We start from the raw sequence: 20,196 nt of genomic DNA, 5'->3' as shown, positions 1-20,196 counted from the left end.
GTGACCGAGAGCGTCATTTATGGTATTTCTTCAACATTCGCGCAACGTTATACCATAAGCTTCATTCCTGGGGGATCATGGTGACAGACTCATTACAGGTCGTCAATTTGATGTACAGTTAGTTCTCTTCCTACGCACATTCGATTTGAGAATTTTTAGGTATGACAGCATTAAAAATTTCAAATTTGGAATTTAGCGCCTTTTGATTTGGCCGTTTTACGCCGTGCGGCGTAGAGGAAATCGTACTCTGGTCATAATTTGTACAAAGTATCATTCATTCCGGTGTGAAGTTAGGAACTGACTAGCGTTTCGCCCGTTATTCCTTGCCGCGGAGAATGATTTTTTCAGCTCCGGCTGCGTTGCACGCCCATTTAGTTCACTTCGTCACAATCGTGAGTTAGCGCATGATTTTTGTGAAGTGTTGCATTTTGCAGGATAACCGTACTCCTCAATGCCTTTCATACAGTACGACCGGTCCGGTGACGGCACATTAGGGGTGCGGATAACCCTTCGCCAGCACGGTTTGCAGCCAATCGCTGTCCCCCAAACGCACCTCACATTATCGCCTAGTCTTATAACGTTGTTACATGCAAACAGAGCAGCGAAATAAGCCTGATCCACTAAAACATGCCTTTTCTTCGAATCCCCAAAACAAGTGACTCTTCCGCTGGGTCCTTCACGCTCGTCGTCCTTTTCGTCTCCTTTCTTCACGGAAGCCATTACAGGCGTTTCACTTTCTCACCTAGCAACGCTGCCCCAACGTAGACTATTCTGCCAGTCATCAGACAACTCTCGGCGGCCGGACCGTGGCTTTATCAACTTAGGACCAAGGTCGTGGAACGCATCGAGTTCGTAAATGGTGCTTACTGTATTCGGGAGGATATCAACCCTCGATTACGTCATGCAGCATGCCGAAACTGAAACGAATTTTCCTGTTTATATATATTTCCGCGTAATTCAATCGCAATTATCATCCACGGAGTTTTCGACGATTCCTAAAAGTCTCGTTCATACGAACTTCGTTATTGCGAATCTTCATATTTTCGGTACCGTGACTTCGTAATAACAAGAGTACTGTTTTTACCATTATCAGTAGAAAATTTGTATATAAACGCTAACTTTGAAAGAAATTAACTAAAAATGAAACACCATCTCTGCGGCACCGTAAATCCTGTGACGTAACTAAATTCGTAAATCCATATGAGGGTCGAACTCTGCACTTTAGCTCCGTATATTTTCAGAATGCATGTGGATTGTCTCAATGTTTACAATTTTACGAAATTCATGACAATTTTCCAGAAATAGTGGAAAGAAATGAAACAGCGAAAAGGGAATTGATGTCAAGACCACCAGCATCTTTCGTCAACATTGAGAATGTTGAAACATCTAGGTTGGTGAAGCTGGAAAAACAAAATATACAACCCGTGGGTTGCCAGGCGACGGTATTTGCTTGCTGTTGCTAAGTCAGCAAGTGTATTAAACCTTTCACTGCCATCGGGCCGATATATCTGCCCTCGCTGGTTGAGCGAAAAATGCCAGGGGCCAATTTATCGGCCCTAATGGGGAGCATTCACAATTTTTTTAAAGCACTAGAATAAGAAGTCCTCTACCTCAAATGAACTTGCCGAAAATTTCGCCTATGAATAATGCTTCTCAGCTGAGTTATGAGTCTTTAAAAATTGATCTTCATCGGCTGCTTGAAAACACAACGTCATCGGAGCGTGACGTCATGGCACGGTATCCACTGATGACACACTGAGGAAGTGGATAGAAAATCGATCTACGAGGGCTCAAATGCAAATTTGGCGAAAATAATTGCTGTTGTAACGACAAAATGCAGACTGTGAATATTTTGGGTTGCCAAGGCGTTGTTGAAATAAATAAAGGGGATTGTTTGGGGAGATTTGGAATGAAAATAAAATTAGCCTCCATAAGGAAATCGAGCGAAAGTAAACTGAGGTATTTTGCTTTCTTAAATCCCTCATAAGTCAATTTGTCCTTTAAGGAACTACTACACAGCTCGACGAAGATTTTTACTTCGATATCTTGCATTCAAGGCTCTACCACTCTACTCTTTTAGCGAAGTGAAAGGTGTACCGTGCGATGACGTAAGGAGGCGTTTCAGGCCACGTGACTTCAAGCGATATTTGAGCATTTTTAATTAGCAATTACTGAGGTTAGCAGAGTACTAGGAGAGTTTTGGCTCATGTATTTGGACTTGTGAGAAAATTTTCTATTCAATGAGACTAACTATCATGATGAACAAATTTCATGCATGTTCCCCATTATTTCACTTTTTTCCTGATTGTGGCCTTTTCAATGGCTGTAATTTATGTAAACCCCCATAATCTATCTATGGTTATAAGAGGTAAATAAAAAATAAAAAGGTAAGTAAAAATGAGTTGCTGTAAATTTTTTAAAATCTGAAATGATGCTAATTTCAGAAAATAGCCTTGGCAGTCTTGGTACATCCCACTTGAAATTGGCTGGCAGTGAAAGGGTTAAGTTTGGTCCTAAGAATCTCAGGCATCCACAGTTTCGATCAGCTTGAGTGGTCTCTGGAATTTGACATGGTTCTATTATTATGGATTAGAGATGTTATAATTATTATATAGCTTTTATTGAGTGACACTCAACATTCCCTTTTAGTTTAATGAGAAAGAGGAAAAGGAAGAGCTCCTCAATGAGGAGAATTATCATGCATTTAACTCACCGAATGGAGTTGGCATTTCAAGTGATGCTATAGACCCCCTGGAAGTTGATGACAAGGTAAGTGCACTTTTACCATGTTAAGTTTTTCTGCCTCAAAAATTCATTCCTCTCTGGAACTTTCCTGACATCATTTAGTAGAAGCACTCATTTTTTGTCTCACATGGTAATGTAATCTGTCCCTTTTATTCATTACCTACATGTTTGAATTTTGCTCCTGAAAAAGCAGTAAAATGCATTTATTTGCCGATGATAATGTTATAAATATATCAAACTAGTGTTTGCTCTGACTTTTAAATTCTGCGTTTGAATTTGAATAATGTTTATCTGGGGAGAAAAGAGTGGGGCATGGGAGTGTTAAAGTGACCTTGGGTTACTCTCGAAACGATCCTTGCTATCTTTTACTTCTATGACACTTTATTCTTCGCACTTATACAAACGGGACTCTCCAGCCCAAACACTCTCCATGTCTCTCAGCTGACTCGACTCAACTGTCCTTACGGCTTCTCGACGCGTCCCCTTGAGCCACCTCAGTTGGTTCACGGTCACTCCTTCAGGGGGCAGCATCTCCAGGGGGGGACACTCCACCTGGCGGCGTAACAGGAGTTAATCTGAGTAAATCCCACTTAACTCATGGGGCTGGGTCTGTGAAAACTTTGCATGGTTGGCACTTGAAGGAACATGCATCCTTTGCATTCACGGTACCAAGAGCTGACTATGACAGATGTGAACGGAATATAGAGTTTTGAAGCAGTAGTCGCACTCCAGTGGCCAATCAATCCCAAGGGAAAATTTCATAACTTTACCAATAACTTAAATTTTCCTCCTTCAAAATCTCCTCCTTTCTGCTGAAGCTTCGTTGGTGTACATTATCACACTTATTGTTTTAAAATGATAATTTCATTCTTGTCTTCATACCTCCAGCTAATAATGGCCACACCAACATTGCTTACCATAATCTGGTGGTAGCATTAAAAATACTGTTATATGTATAGGTAACCAATCGGGTAGTTTCCTTCATCGTAGAAAAGGAAAGGCATTGGTACAATTCATTACCCACCATTAGTGAATTCATAATATACAAATTATTTCGTTTTAGAAATCCCAGTTTAGACGCATGGCAATGGTCCATTTTAAAGTGATTTGAAAAAGGCCAGATTGGCACCCATGCGATGCCAATCCATGTGACATCACTGGGACCTAGTTTTTATAGGAGTTTTACAATCTCTGAGATTACCAATGCATGCACGAGGCACAGAGCTCAAGGAAACATGTCTTACAAATCACCTATTAAAACTGGCTAAAGTTGGAAAGTTTTCTTTGTTTGATAAGGTTATTATAATCCTTACTTAAGCCAAGCACTACTAGCTAGCAGGGTACTCTGCTCCCTGCTAGCAGCCTGCATCACAGCGGCTCACATATCATCGCCTCAAGGCCACCTCACACGATGGCAGCGGGAACCAGAATGAAGTCACGTGGGCTTTTCCCATCATTCATACTTAGCTGTCACACTTTTGCGCACTTGAAATTTTTCACTTCATTTAATCCCAAAAAATAGATATTGTCATATAAAAATCCAAAAGTGTTAAATGCGTACTCCAGAGGTAATAATCTTTCGATTTAGGCAATAAAAATAATAGGAAACCACCCTATTGCTGTTCAGATGATGGTGTAGGCCTAAGGTGTTACTGACCATGGTTAAGACCGCGGTTGGGTGAACAATTAAGTGAATGATTTTCTTAAATAAATATGGCGTCTCCTAGTTGTATATACAGTGAGTCCTCGTCTACGTCACCCCGTTTAACGTCATTTCGCGATAACGTCACGAAAATTTTGAGACCGTCATTCGTTTATCGCACCTTTGCTTCGCGATAACGTCAGGTCTGGTCAGGTCTTTTAAATTTCGCGCGAGAAAAAAATGCGAAGCGGCGGGCGTTGCAGGTTGTTCATTTTGTGGGCGGTAATGCAGTCAGTCTGAACGAAGTGTAAAACGGTGTGTTTATTGTCAATTTCGATTACGTTTATAGCAACTTTTATGCAAAATGAATTCTTAGGTAGGTGCGCAAATGTTAAGTGCGTAAATGTCAAGTAAAGTTTTAGCAAATTTTACTTGACATAACGGTTTTCTGGAACCTGAAAAGTGATTTCTAGGAATTTTTCCGTGTAGAACTCGGAGTATTTGTCGTCACTTTTTCGCCGTGTTCTCAATAATGTTGGTTCCTGTAACTGCGACGATGTTTCAGCGATGATAATACCCAGATGACCACCATAGCGAAGCCGAAAAAACAAACGCGGGAATATACAAAAATGGAAAAGGATGTACGTCGCTGCTGGTATTGCCGTCAATGAAGACAGGGACTCGTGTTTATGCCATAGTTTGGCATTCTCATCGTAAGAAATGGCCCAAATATGACACGCTAAAATTTTTTCGCGTAGGAATTGTGAGGTCTAGGAGCCGATAATCACTTTTTACATTGTTTCTTATGGGTTATTGTGCTTTGATTAACGTCATTTCGTTTATCGTCACATTTTTCAGGAACGGTAAGTGATGTTAAACAATGACTCACTGTAGGTCCAAAAAAGAATTGTTGCTTCGTTTACACAGATATTTACTTTACAGAGGGATTGCCCTGTACCAAACTATAGCCTTTATTCTTTGCAGCACAGGAATTATTACCGTTGAATAAAAACTTTTGGGCTATGTCACGCATAAATTACTGGGATGACCCAACATAACCAACCGATTGTGGTCGCTTTCTCAAGGGAGTCTGATGTGTACCCACAGAAGTAATGAAGAATCAGGAATTATAACCTTTGTAGGGTTGGTAATGTTATGAATGTATATCGCTTCCATGGACAGTGGCTACTTTTCCATTGGGTAATGGAATTACTATCTGCTATTAAAGTAAATCTACACTCGGTATGAATCATTAGAAAATGAAGTCAACATAAAAATTGTATAAATGATTACATGAATGGCACAGTATTTTAAGGCACAGTTATTCAATTTAGAATGAGAGTTATTCAAAAACTGTCTCATTGTTGAAAGAAATTACAAAGTGTTCATTGCTGTATATGTGTGGATGATAGTTCTATATTGTAAAAGAATCGTTTATCAAAATAATACTGATTCTTATGTGCATTCATGATTAATGAGTTGATTCCTACTTTCAGCCTTTGTTTACAGAGGATGAAAAACTGATTGGTTATTCTAAAATGACCAATGACTCTACGACTGAGGCTATAGGTGAGTCAACTCTAGGTCTTGCAATTATATGCGTAGAGAGGTTGTTGTAACTTTTTTGAAGTATGAAGAACCTAATTTAGTCATCCATGCGTAACTTTTGTTTAATTTAGTTTATCTTTGTTTATCTTTACATTTGCGTGGTCTAGATTTCTAATAATATGAAGTGTAATGTATTCTATAGAAATATTATAATTTCCTTCAACATTTATTTATACTATAAGCCCTTTTAATGTAAAATATTTTGTTCTGCTGAAGTCGATCGATTTTTGACTTAGATTGGCTACTGAAATTTCATTTATATTTAGTGACATACTGCATTTATGGCAGGGAAAGATTCATATAAGATCTCCTCTCTAGTTCAGTCAATGATCTTCAACAAATGAGTTCTTTATGACTGGTGTTATAGACAAAAATTTCTAGTTATTAATGATCCATTACGGGGGCTTAGCATGAGGTACCAGTGCCTGTACACTGAAGTCTGTATTTGTATAAAACCTGTGCGTGGAATTCGGTGAAATGACTGTATGAAATTGTTACCGACTTCTTTTGGTAGAAATGTGATTTGTCCATGTTGAAATACAACATCAGTAGTATTTTTCACCCATTTATGTACTACTCCACTTCCCTATTTTTTTCCTAGTTTTGACACTCAAATGTCGTTCTGAATTCTTTCCCGCCTGTGTCTACAGAAGGAAAACGTTTTCTGTGCTATGGGTAGCATAAGAATATTTGAAACCTCTGTGTGTGGAGTTTTTTTTGGGGTTGAGTTACCCTGGTTTTCTTTTTCTTTTTATTTGGGACCGAACCGGTCCCAAATAAGAATATTATTTGTATTATTTATACCCTGGTATATTACTAATATTATTTAAGCACTGTTGGATTTTAAATGGATTTCTAGCATTAATTACAGCCAAATTAGTGATCACAAGTTACTGAGACTGTAAGTCCAGAAGTGGTATTAGCATATCGAATTTATAAAATTAGCATGGGCTTGGCAACAGTGTTAGGTTTCACGGTGAATCATGTCAGAAAATACTTTGTAACAGAAAGTAAGTAGATATATTATGGATTTCAGAAGTAAACACCAGAAGACAAATCAGTGCAGCTAAGATGCAGAACAACTCAATTTTAATAACTTATGTGTAGCAGCTTGCTGTTATTGATAAAAAATTATAATCACTTATATTTCTATGTACTTATGTGGATCTCATCAGGAGGTTGATCAGGAAATGATTTAGATGGATATCATATTCAACCTGGAAAAATGTAATTGCTCCCATTATGGCTTTTTAACTGTTATCCTCAAACGGACGAAAGTAGGAAATTATGTAATTTTTAACAAATTTTATTTTTTTCATCAAATTTACCTCTGATTGTAAACTAGACTTGATTCATGGTTGATGTATTTCTTCTTTTTCAACAACAATGTGCTGTGAATTTGGAAATAAAAATGCATGAATTGTGGTCTCTTCAATGGCATATGTGATATCAGTTGCTCAGTAATTTATGAAAAATATTTACTTATTGGTGTCAAAAGTAGTAGCTGCTAAAAGTAAACTGATGTTGAAAAATCTGTAGCAATTTTTACATTCAATAAATTATATTCCTTAACCCCTCAAGCGCGGCGGGCATTTAATTAAATCCCATCTCAGCGGCCGGATGAGATTTAAATGACTTCGCCTTTTTGGCATACTGTCATTCAATAATTTATATCTTTCATAATATACGATCAGTATCATTGATATTTTTAGTAAACTTGCGTAATATAATGGGCTACTATATAATAATTTTTCAAGCGATTTGAAAATAATATTTGTTGTTTTATGTATCTCCTTTTATGAAATAATGAATAAATTTTCAATTTCGAAAGATTTTAATTGGTTTCGAATAAGCTACGAGATCTCTAACATTCCATGCATTTAAAAAATACAATTACATGATGTAATTTAGTTATTTGGGGTTGAAAATGTCATAACAGATTGGATACTTTCGAAAGGATTACCCGTTTCGCCTACTTGAAAATTTACCACTCCGCCCACTTCTCTGACTTTGTTCCATTATTACCGTATCATTTCATTTAGGTAATCACGTGCTAATGTTTCAAACGTCAATATGTGAATATTCAAATGATTTACCTTAGAAAATCTGCTTTGTGTGACATGATTTGAAGCAATCCAAACATTATCCCACTGCACATTTTTCACACCAGTAGACGCAGTCTCTTCATTTCCCATATTAGGCACAAACTGCACACCTCCTTTGAGACTGATTTCTTCCCAGCTGCAGGAATTGTCTTTAGGAAATGTATTTGAGTGAGTCTTGGTACTAAATTGTGTAATGTGTGACGGCCATGTCCAAACAGTTTGTATGACGTTGGATATTTCAAAAATATTAACCTCGACCAATGGCACGCGAAATGATAAGTCAAATTTTTATACGTGATTTTCCTATGATCAACATATGAATTTAGGACTGCCGCATTCAATTGTCTCCTAAATAACTTCATACACAACTTGTAATGGCGTTTTCTTTCCATAAGTTACGAATGCAATAACAGGTCCTTGAAATTCACCCCACCAATGAATTTACTTTAACCTAACACACTAACAGACTTCCGAGTCTCTTTTTTGCCTTTCAATACTATTCCCATTTCGTAGAATCCCCAATTGTAAAAAAATACTACTCACAGTAAGTACACCCGATGAGAATTTCAACACACTGCCTAAAAGAACATCACACAGCATGACTGACTCTAGTGGACTGAAGCTCGTGGTTTAGAAGCTCCCTCAAGAGACGAGAAAATATCTCGAAGGGGCCCTGCTATATGCTGACTGTTTAGATGGAATCTTATCTTCGTTGATTACTGTCCAGAAGAAAAAATAAAAAATAATAAATGCAGAGCAAAGCACATGGCCCCTTCGCCTAGGACGACGAGGCGGGCCAAACACACTTGGGGCTCGAGGTGACGACAAACAAGGAGAAGACGGAGAGAAGGCATTCAGCTTAGAAGATACCATATCTCAAGCTAAAGTAGCTGACCCATCTTGACGTCTCTCAAGCAGAATAGGCGGATTTTTTCATGATAGAACAGTGGAAGGAAGGCGTTGAGTTTTTGGACCGAAGTCGTCAACGCGCTGGTTTAAAACGGAATTTTATCGAAGCATTTAAAAAACATCTTGAAGGCATAAAGCCGTTATGAATATTTTATTGGAGAGGAAAAACATTTCTTCAAATGATAGAGTAATTAGTTTTAATTTAACATGCAATATTTGGCGGAGAAAAAATATTGTATACACTAGGTCAGGAAGCGTACTGGGCACGCATGACGGCGGCATACGAAATTTAAAGTGCGCGTACTGGGTACGCATGACGGCGTTGAGGGGTTAAAGATTTTGATAATTGTTGTTCTCTCACATAGGAGGATAAGGGCAACAGTATTTTCTCTTCAGGTATTTTCAAAAGAAAATTTTATGCCATTTTAAATACAAACTTAAGGAACATTTTGATGTGTATAATCCATAACCACTGAACACACGTTTTTGTCTTTTAAATGAATATTTTTTAAAAGGGCATGATTTCGTTTTTCTTCTGCAATTTTCAAGCTTGATATGACATAATTTTTGATGCTTGACTTTTCATTTTGGACAAAATTATAGCAATATTGAAATGTCCAAAAAAGACTGACATCTGATCTGCTTGCATAGGAGTGAAAGGAAAACATTATTCTCTCCTTAAGTTTTCCTAAATGAAATATTATTGTCGTTTTAAATATCAGCTTTTGGAACATTACAATATGCACAACACAAAATTACTGAATACAAATTTGTCTTTTGAATGAACAACTTTTTATAGGGTATGATTTCTTTTTTCATCAACAATTTCAAGATATTAATTATTATGGATGCGTGCCTTTCCTTAAGGAACAGGTATAGGAATATGTATAGGAAGGAATAGTTTCCTATCTATCAAATGGTTTTTAAAAATTACATCTGTGAGTCCTGGATTGTAATATGATTTTCTTTTCTAGGGCTGTCAACTCCTGACCAAGTGCTGGTAGAAACGACACCAACTTCACACCTGCTGGCAGAAAGAAATGTATGGATTGATCTTAATGATGATTGTATTGGTTCATCAGCCTCAGTGACACACATTCAATCCAAGACTGTGGCATCCCCATGTGGGGATGGAACGAATGTGATGGATAAAGGTTTGAAAGAAGACATTGCTCATCATGCTGTGAAGGTACGGTCTAACTCAATTCCTGATGATGGACACAGTTATATGAAACACATTCCAGCATCTAGAAACAGTGGAAATGGAGCCACAATGACTGTTGTAGGGGATAGAAGGGATGCACCAAATATCACAGGTAGCCTTAGGTTGATCAGAGTCAGTGAAAACAGAAGAATTGGCATTGAGGCAGTCATGGAAAACAAAAAAGAGATTAGTTATTGCTTCATCAAAAATCCTAGAAATGGTAAAAATTCAAACGAAAAGTTATATTATTGCTCCCACTGCAGATATGAGTTCAACACCAATGATGATCTGATCAAACACATGGAAATTCATTCTGGTACCAGCAATTTGGATCCTAATGATGAATCATCTATGGGAAAAGATGAGTCTTTTACAGTCCCTGCATCAATAGAAGGAAGTAATAATTCTTGTGAGTCATCCACCTCTGAGACATTGATGGGATTGGAAAGGAAAATACGAGGGCCGATGCAAAAAGTAAATGCGCCTGTTTTAGAAATCTGTGGTGGAATGGGAGAGAGGGAAACTGCAGAACGAGTGGGAAGTTCTGATGGGGATGGGAAACCATACACGAAGAATATGTCCTCAGAGTCCACCACCTCTTGCGCGAGAAACCTCAGAAATGATGCGCTAGGAGGCGCAAAAGGAGAGCCTTTCAATTGCAGCGTCTGCAACAAGTCGTTCCCGCTGAGGAGAGGTCTTAGCAATCACATGCGTTCGCACAAAGAAAGAAAACGTTATCCGTGTACGATCTGCAGCAAGTCTTTCGCTTCGAAGTCTCGCATAACTAAACACTTGCGCACACATACAGATGAGAAGCCTTTTTCATGTAGTTATTGCATGAAGTCTTTTTCTCATAAAGGAACCCTCACGACGCATTTGCGCACCCACACGGGGGAGAAGCCCTTTTCGTGCAATTATTGCGCAAAGGCTTTCACTAGAAAGGACAAACTCATCCTGCACTCGCGTGTACACACAGGGGAGAGACCATTTACATGCGAGATCTGCAGCAAGTCTTTTGCCTCGAAGTCTCACATTACTCAACACATGCGCACGCACACGCAAGAGAAACCATTTTCATGCAGTGATTGCGCAAAGTCTTTCTCTCTTAAATGCAGCCTCATGAAACATTTGCGAACCCACACAGGGGAGAAGCCTTTTTCGTGCAATCATTGCGCAAAGGCTTTCGCCAGAAAGGACAAACTCATCCAACACTCGCGTGTACACACAGGGGAGAAGCCTTTTTCATGTAAATTTTGTGCTAAGACTTTCACTAGAAAGGAAAACCTCATCCAACACTCGCGTGTACACACAGGGGAGAAGCCTTTTTCATGTAAATTTTGTGCTAGGACTTTCACTAGAAAGGATATACTCATCCAACACTTGCATGTACACACAGGAGAGAAGCCTTTTTCATGTAGTGATTGCATGAAGTCTTTTTCTCTTAAAGGAACCCTCATGACGCATTTGCGCACCCACATGGGGGAGAAGCCTTTTTCGTGCAATTATTGCACAAAGGCTTTCACTAGAAAGGAGAAACTCATCCTACACTCGCGTGTACACACAGGAGAGAAGCCTTTTTCATGTAATTATTGTGCAAAGACTTTCACTAGAAAGGACAGTCTCATCCAACACATCCATATGCACACAGGATAGAAATCGTTTTCATGTTATCACTAAATCTTTCAATAGAAAGAAAGTCTCATCAACACTTGCGTACACACACAGGCAAGAGACCGTTTACATGCAAGATTTGTGGCAAGTCTTTCACTTCGAGTTCTTCTCTCTCCAATCACATGCAAAAACACTCACGAGAGAAACCTTTTTTGTAGAGATGTGCAAACAGTATTCGCAAATGCTCAAATGCTAGAAAGTATTCCATATTCGAGATCTCGATTAATTATGCTACAGCTAAAATCTTGATTGCTTTGAATTTCGTGCCATACACTGTCGCACGCACATAATTGGTATTGGCGAATGATAGCAACGATAGCGACCAAATAGCAACTCAAGCCACGTTTCCTTATTTAGAACATGGTGAAATGCACAATGAGCTGATTACGGCCTTCAGCCATTTTGTCATCTTTGTATATCCCTACTCTGTGGTATAGTGCTGCTGTGAAGTTAGAATAAAGATATCAGTAGTATTGATCTTTCACACAGTGTAATTTATCCTCACTAATGCTACTCCAACATTAGAAACTATGTTCATGAATGTAGTCTTATGACAAACTTACTCAGTGTATTTACCTAAGTTATTTACCTACCTTAGTTTGCTTTGCCTAAGTTAATTGGCATTCTGGTAGTTAATAACATGAGAAATCTTGGTAACTCATATGTGCATGGTCATTTATTTATAAGATAACTGAAAACAAAAGTAGAATAATATCAATTAAAATATGACATATTGGAAATGAATTCACTTGAAGTTTACAATTCCATGGACATATGACATGCACATGCATCATATATCAGTGACAACAGTTTGTTGCAATGAGATATAGATAGTTAGCGGTATGCAATCATCACAGAAAATTTCAAAAATAACTGTTGTGATTAAAATGATAAATGACAACCTCCACATGATAGGAGACCAATACGATCACTAAGTAAACATGCCACACGTTGAGACAGGGTTACAGGATATGAGGTGAGATATGTCTCACTACAGCTATGGGACAGGAAATTGAAGCAATGTTGGAGCAATAAACCATATAGTAGAAATGAGCATGAAGTTTGGGCATCCAATCATAGAAGAAAAAAATCTGGAAGATATCAAATAATTAAGAGAAAATTAGATAATAAGGAGAAGCACTACATGTATGTGGAAGTACGTCATGATGAGCCACATGAAATGCACATACTAGGTAAACTGACTTTAAATGAATGGTACTTAGTAGTTACTATCTTTACCTCATAAGTAAGGTAGTATGTGAGCGCAAACACAATACAGAGAGAAAACTAATGAATTTTGATGCAACTCTAGTTGAATTTAAATCCTAACTTCCCAATAGGAGAGGTTTCTTGAGACGACCAAAATAATCTTGTGATCCAGTCTCTGACAAGAGGCGACACAGGCTACAGCAGTGCCACTTTGTGGGGTTTGCCATCAGGACATTTGAGAGCTTAACAAAAGTTTTTCTAAAACATTTCACATAAGATATATCACAGTAAATAATAATTAGGTAACAGTAACATGATTAGAAACAGGTGAAATGAGTTTTGGCTATTTCTTAAGTTGATTTAAGGAAGGAATATTGCAGGAACAAATGCATAGTTAGTTAGCTATCTTGAGATTCAGTCCATTTGAAGCCATAATCATGTTTAGGGAACGTGGAATGTGTCAAGCATGGGATATCTCAATGGTGAACTTCTAAATTAGAAAGATTTATCTGCTGAAGTGTAGGATATTTTTTACCATCATCCTGGTAGCAAATCTTACTTTCAGGTCAAGCAAAAGCAATATAAGACTATTCTGTGATGGAACTGTCAGTAAAATTAGGTTTTGGCAAGAGACTAATATGTATGTAGGAAAAAGTGATTAAGTTTGTGAAAGAGTGCAAGTGTTTCATTATGCAGTGGTAAGGTGAGTGTCGCGTGTTCCTGTTGTGTGGACTGCAAAGGGTAAAGACAACTTTGGAATGCGTAACTTTATTTGCTTGACAGAATATGGAGGAACACATTTCAAATTCCATGAGAAGGTAGATGATTTTATTGCAGAGAATTTTGGATGCTGCAGGGAAATTCTCCCTTTAGTGAATATACCCAAAAGTATTTGTACCCTACTGAGATAAAGTATTATTCAAATTTCACTGTTTCCTTCTGACATCGTTCCAATTTTTTCTTTTCTAATGATTCATTCATGATGCATTCCTTGAAGGAGGATACGTTGGAATCTGAGAAAGTTGAGATACGTTTGCATGGTAAACAGGTAGTTGAAAAGGAAGGGAATGAGGTGAGTTTTCCTCTTGCATTCACAATCTGTTGTGAAGACTAATGCAATGGTTTTGGTGGTTGAGTACTTAAAATCATGCTTGTGATTTCTCTTACACCCTTGTGTGACACATCTTTGCTTGTCAATGATGCACTTTCATCAGAATAACTTGCAAATAATTAATTCTTCAATATTTTGTTGACACCTAAAAATTCTTATCTTTTTGTACCTGTTGAAGTCATCATAGCGATCCCCAAGCCTAAAAATAACCCCACACAGAGAGTACACCCAAGGAGGATTACATCACAACCTGAAAGAACACCACTCAGCATGAATGATTATGGTGTACTGAAATGCATTTCTTCGATTCCCCGTCAACGGAGACCTGGGTAAATGGTGATGTTTCCAATTAGCAGAAGACTGCAAAGTTATTTTTAGTGAAGCAATCATTTACTTACATCCATTCTGAAGGGAGTTACGAGGTTTTGATCTTAAGGAAAAATGGTTTGGCACTGCTGGGATGAGAAGAAAACTTTAATAGGTAAAATTGTTGCATCTTTGAATCCAGTGAATCGAGATGTGTTGTAGAGTTGTTTCAAAAAGGAAAAAAAATTTAATGAGATTTATGGGATCGAAAGAACTAATTAATAATGCCATAGGACAATCTAAAAGATATTTATAGATTATATTTTATGTTATTTATATAGCTTCCTTTGTAAACATTGTGAATAGTTTAAAGTGTGTATATGATTGCCTACATAATAAGTTAATAAGTGCAGATTCCTTGCTTTTACCCATTACTTACTTATTTGTACCTCTGTAAATTAGAGGTGTCCCACCAGAACCTTTTTATGTGAAAATCTGGGTAAGAAAGAAACCTCCAGAAGCGAGAAAATAAGGCCGATCCTTTGACCTCCTATTTATCAATGTTTTCGACTGTACTCACATTTTTCTCATTACGACTGTAAAAATAAACCACTGATTTTCTGCGCATTACAAATACCCATGACAAAATACCTAGCATATCCTGAATGCTATGCAGTCCACTCTGGCCTACGAATTTAACAGTGTTGCATTTTATAAGGATGACCCATGGCCCTTATATACTGGTTACTAATGTACCGCTCAAAATTGTTGCCTCAGCGTACGCTTTTACCCCTCCAACCCCTCCAAAGTAAACTGTGGGCACAGTCGCGCCTCCACTAGGGGAAATGTAGAACTACCTGTAGTGTTGGCGGCGGTTCGAAAGCATATCGGGACGAGAAAGAGTGTAATGCAGTTTATTGTAGGAACGATCACATAAACTGAACAATTTCACCATGGGAATGCGCTATGTGCTGTAAATTATTAGTTTTATAATTTCGGCTGGTAAATAAGACCTATTGAAGCTGAAGCAAGAATAAATTTTTATCTCCAAAAGGGTTTCACCAACTCTCAGTATTTTCCTAATTTAAGACATGGACATAGGCGGATCCAGGGAGGGGGGCACAGGGGCACATTTCCCCCCTCCCCCCCAAGACCCTCAAAAATATGCAAGATTTTTAATACGGTCACATTATCATTTAGTTCTCTTTGCATTATGAGATATCCTTGTGCCCCCACCCCCCCAGAACAAAATCCTGGATACGGCCTTGCTTGTGCCCCTCCCCCCAGAAAGAAATCCTGAATCTGCCCCTGGACATGGAACTAACGCGGCGACAATTCCAAAACATATCAATGCGGGGATGACTTTTGTCTCATTTAATGGCAATTATACAAACATAGTTATACATTTTGAAGTCACAATTTAAAGCATATTGTAGCCTTACTAATTATAGGCTCCACACACTCAACAGCTACATTGAAAATCTGTGTCTGCCACATCAAAATCATCATACAAATATGGTTTGTATCCGATCGAGGTAAGATAACGTAAAAGAAGATTTATCGGTCGTTTAAATTGCAATTCATTTAAATTCCTCAAGATTAACCCTGTAAGGCACTAATATACGTTAAAAATAGAGGCCAAGATACAGAAAAAATACTCTTATTTGCGGTGTGTAGTAGGCTGCGATCGAGTAGCACTCCTCTCTGCTACCATGAACAAAACTTATGAATCTTGTGACGAAGAGAAATAAACAACTGCATTTTCACTCACAACGGCCAACTTCAATAAACAAAAAATTAGGAAAATTCTCTAACTCATCTCCGAGCTGCTCAAAATCAAAGGGCTTCCCAGATAGTAATATATATAAACAAGAAACCCAACCCATAACAACAGATAAAAACTCCATTCCAGATAAAAACAAACTTAAAAATAACTTGTGAAGAGTTTGATTGTACTTCAGATAGAGCAAAACAATCATTAAAAATATTAAATTTAAATGCGAACACTCACTGTGCCATGCGATAGGCAGTAGGCGGCACACATTACTTACAAATTAAAATTAACGCGTACACCACATTCTGCCATCTTGGAATAAGGTCGACTAAATATATTAAGCGGGATAGGTGTTTCATCTTTGACGAATGCTGTTATACGGACACGCAGATGAAACATGTGTATTGTTATTCAACTTCATTGCTAAAATTTGTGAGACTTCGGGCCTTCACCGTTATCACAAATTAGTTACATTCTCACTGAGAAACAACTTATTCAAAAATACAACATGTAACATTCAGTGTACTTACCGCCGCCTTCCACAAATGGGAGTTTATAATGCCCAGTTTGGAATTTTAATTCTTCTTAGCATTATATCCTGACTTAAAACCACGCACAAAACACGATCTCTTGTCGTAAGCCATGGTGTTCACAGATAAGTAAACGGGATCCCACTACGAGCGAGGGCACGGGATTTGTTTCAAGTCACTACTCCCGAACCATCGCTGACTTTTCTGAGCTAATAGCACCACTTTCTAGCCATTACACACAGTTTCATACTGTAAAAAAATAAAACCTCCAGAGGCCTTCCTTACCACTGAAAAAACGGAAAAAACACCACAAGTCACCGTTTTCCCTATCATCGCCATGTTAAATTTTCTGTCCGTGGAAACTCTGAGCAACACTAGCGCTACCATTGGTTCAAAAAAGGAACTATTTGGTGTCGGAAGGTTGAGGCAACAGCGCCCCCTGTCGAATGCAATGCGAAACTTCTGAAGATTAGTAACCAGTATGTAAGGGCCATGGGATGACCACACGTGGCTGGAAATTGCAGGCCCGTTTGTAGATGTATATTTTTTTCAATTAAATGTTATATGCACGGCTCGACTCCCCATTTGATCCCTCAAAGCTGTGCTGTGTACCCAGTACACTTACTGATATTCTTCATGCAAACATTTTTCTCATTGAGATATTTTTTATTTTGAATTTAAACAAAATTGTTTTTTTAAGGTGTTTAAATAGTAATTCATACTTTGTTTTGCTGACCCACAAGTCAAAACTACTGGGTAGTTTCCATTTAAAATACATTTGGAGTAGCATTTTGTATTTTTTGCGGCATTTTTCTCGTTATGCCTGTAAAAAATAAACCGCCGATGTTCTACACATTACAAAAACCCTTGATAAAACATCAAGCATATCCTGAATCTTATGCACTCAAGCCTATCCTACGAATATAGGAGTGTTGCATATTATAAGGATGACAACTAGTGGCTATATGTCGGAAGGGGAGATTGTACCTTTGCTCTGTGAATTAAACATGTGGAACCAGACGTCTGACTTGTCATCTCATTCTGCCTTCTACGAACCTGGCCCTGCCTGTTAAGCTTAGCGCTTATAGTGTATATTTTATTTTGCATTTCAAATATGTACAGAGTTTCGGTATTTACCCATTCTAAAATAAAAAAAATACATCTTTAAAATACTTTTGGACTAGCTCTGATAACACTTCGGTAACATTATGATTCAAAGAATACTTCTTTTTTGTAATAATAGTTTTCTTCATGTTTCCAACTATTTATAACTTGCCACGGAGGTTATATTTTTTTAAGATTCTTTAGTTTCCATAGAAATGTTTTTATATTTTAACACTAGGAATACCGGACTTGTCACCCCCCCTAGAACTACCGAATGGAGTCATTTTGACTCCTACCTTATTATTGTGTATTTTTGCTGTTTATGTCTGTTTTTATTGATAGATTGCATTAGTTTATCATTTTTGTTAATAATTGCAATATTTCAGACGTCGTTTTAACAAAAAAAAAATATTTTTTTTAAATGCGAGATTCGACAGTGTTGCTTTGAAATTCTTTTTTCTTACATGTTATGTTGTTTTATTAGAATTATAATGGAGGAATTGGATAAAACAGCAAACGTAGACTTTTCAACACATTTTATCATATTGTTTGAATGATCAAAAATATTACTTAGGCTACATGGTAGTTGGGAAGATAATTAACTAAAGCAAAAAAGTGCATTTGATACGCCACGCATTTGTCTAAGGTGCTTTAGAGTTCAAGCATTGTCGTTCATTTTCATTGCCCACACAAAAACTTTTGGCAGGTCTTACAATTCCCAACTGATAGATTATTTTTGCACTTTCGTTTTGCCTGGAAATAATTTTTTTGCAGAAACCCGTCAGAAGAATCTGCGGCATTGGACACGCAACGCTTTTATCTACATCTAACATGAGGATCAGCCAACTCTGTGACGAGCTTTATCTAAAACGTCTTGCGCGAAATGTTTTAGGTAGTCTCATTGTACACTATCCATGAACACCGGCTAAGTCGGGAGTATTTTCCAACGAGTAGATAGGCTATCACTGAGTAGACGTTCTTGTGGCATATTTGTGATTTCATCTCTTTTGGTTCTTCTATTCTCTTTTATTTACCTTTCCCACAATGCTAGTACCCTGGATTTTTTGCTTTTCAGCGAGTTTGACTGAGGTAAAGTAATTATATACAGTAACATTTCGCCCTTTTTCAGAAATGGTTGCATTGGTTTCAGTACTGCTAAACGGCAATCTGCATGAAGTGAATTACCTTTTCCAACATAAGGGAAGGCATTTGCAAGATATTTGTTCTCCTTGTCAACGGGTAGCCAATATTCATGGCCGTATTTGTTCGGATTAGAAGGAATGTACAGAGTGAAATATACCTAATTACACTGGGAAAAAGTTGTTCATCAACTATAATGTACGGACCAGGTTTGTAACAAGCAATGTAATTCTCTATGAATCTATCGTACACTATTGAAAAGAGGGTAAACTTGACAGTTATGAGCCGCTGGAATCAATTAGATTTCTCATCAACTCTTAGACATTGCAAAATGTTAACAAACCTAGTCGTTCGTTGTAGAAAATGGTATTCCCCAGTCGTTTGACCAAATACTCTCAATAGAGTAATCATTTGTACCTGGTATTCTTCGGGCATAAAATATGGCTATACATGCAACTAGCTCCACATCGGAAAGTGTAAAATCTTCGTAATTTTGCCTGCGTGGTTCCACAATTGTACATCGCTTTATGTGAGTCAGTATAAACGAATCGATAAATAATCGTATATAATACCTTTTTTTGTAACTACCCATGAAAGGGAAAGTAAATGTAAATTACTGCTTATATTTCGCGCGCGTTTCGTCTGAATCTTCAGACTCACTAGAAACGTTTTGAGGAATAAAATCCTCGACTTCGTCACAGCCGAAATGATCTTTTGTTTCGCGTTCCGATTCACCTTCCGGTGTAGAATGCAACATAGATAGGACTTCTTCACGCTTTCGCCTTCTTCTTCTAGCCATACTCCCAGTCAGGAAAAATGAAATCCTTGCTTCATAAGAGTTTTGCAGTCCACTCGAGAGTTCACTGGATTCACTAATGCAAAGGACAGCGCACGGTTTTCCTGTGCGGCACCCGGCAGCCAGCGCTGTCAGAGCCGAACGTGCTAGGACAGTAACTTTATTTCATTCTACTGATTTATTTTCCTGGCTCATCAGTATATCAATTTTTCTGGGGAATCGGTATATCAGAGGTACTGTTTCATATTTGAAAATCAACTTCCACGCAGTCAAGGCTGAAATATAAGTGCTGCAGCGATATGCACAGTATTAGCGGGCGGCGGCAAAGGTGGGCGGCGAGAA

At 37.9% G+C, this 20,196-nt stretch overlaps 1 protein-coding gene across 1 annotated transcript; it reads left to right on the top strand.

Moving 5' to 3' along the window:
- Positions 1-5,919: 5,919 nt before the first annotated feature.
- LOC124172231 (gastrula zinc finger protein XlCGF57.1-like) lies at positions 5,920-11,939 on the top strand. The gene is made up of 2 exons (XM_046551651.1): positions 5,920-5,956; positions 9,984-11,939. Exons 1-2 carry the CDS (start codon positions 5,926-5,928, stop codon positions 11,864-11,866), a joined length of 1,914 nt encoding a protein of 637 aa, XP_046407607.1. The 5' UTR covers positions 5,920-5,925; the 3' UTR covers positions 11,867-11,939.
- The last annotated feature ends 8,257 nt before the right edge of the window (positions 11,940-20,196 follow it).

This window comes from Ischnura elegans (assembly GCF_921293095.1).
Source record: "Ischnura elegans chromosome 13 unlocalized genomic scaffold, ioIscEleg1.1 SUPER_13_unloc_1, whole genome shotgun sequence".
Taxonomy (NCBI): domain Eukaryota; kingdom Metazoa; phylum Arthropoda; class Insecta; order Odonata; family Coenagrionidae; genus Ischnura; species Ischnura elegans.
This window is presented reverse-complemented; position numbering and strand designations above follow the sequence as displayed.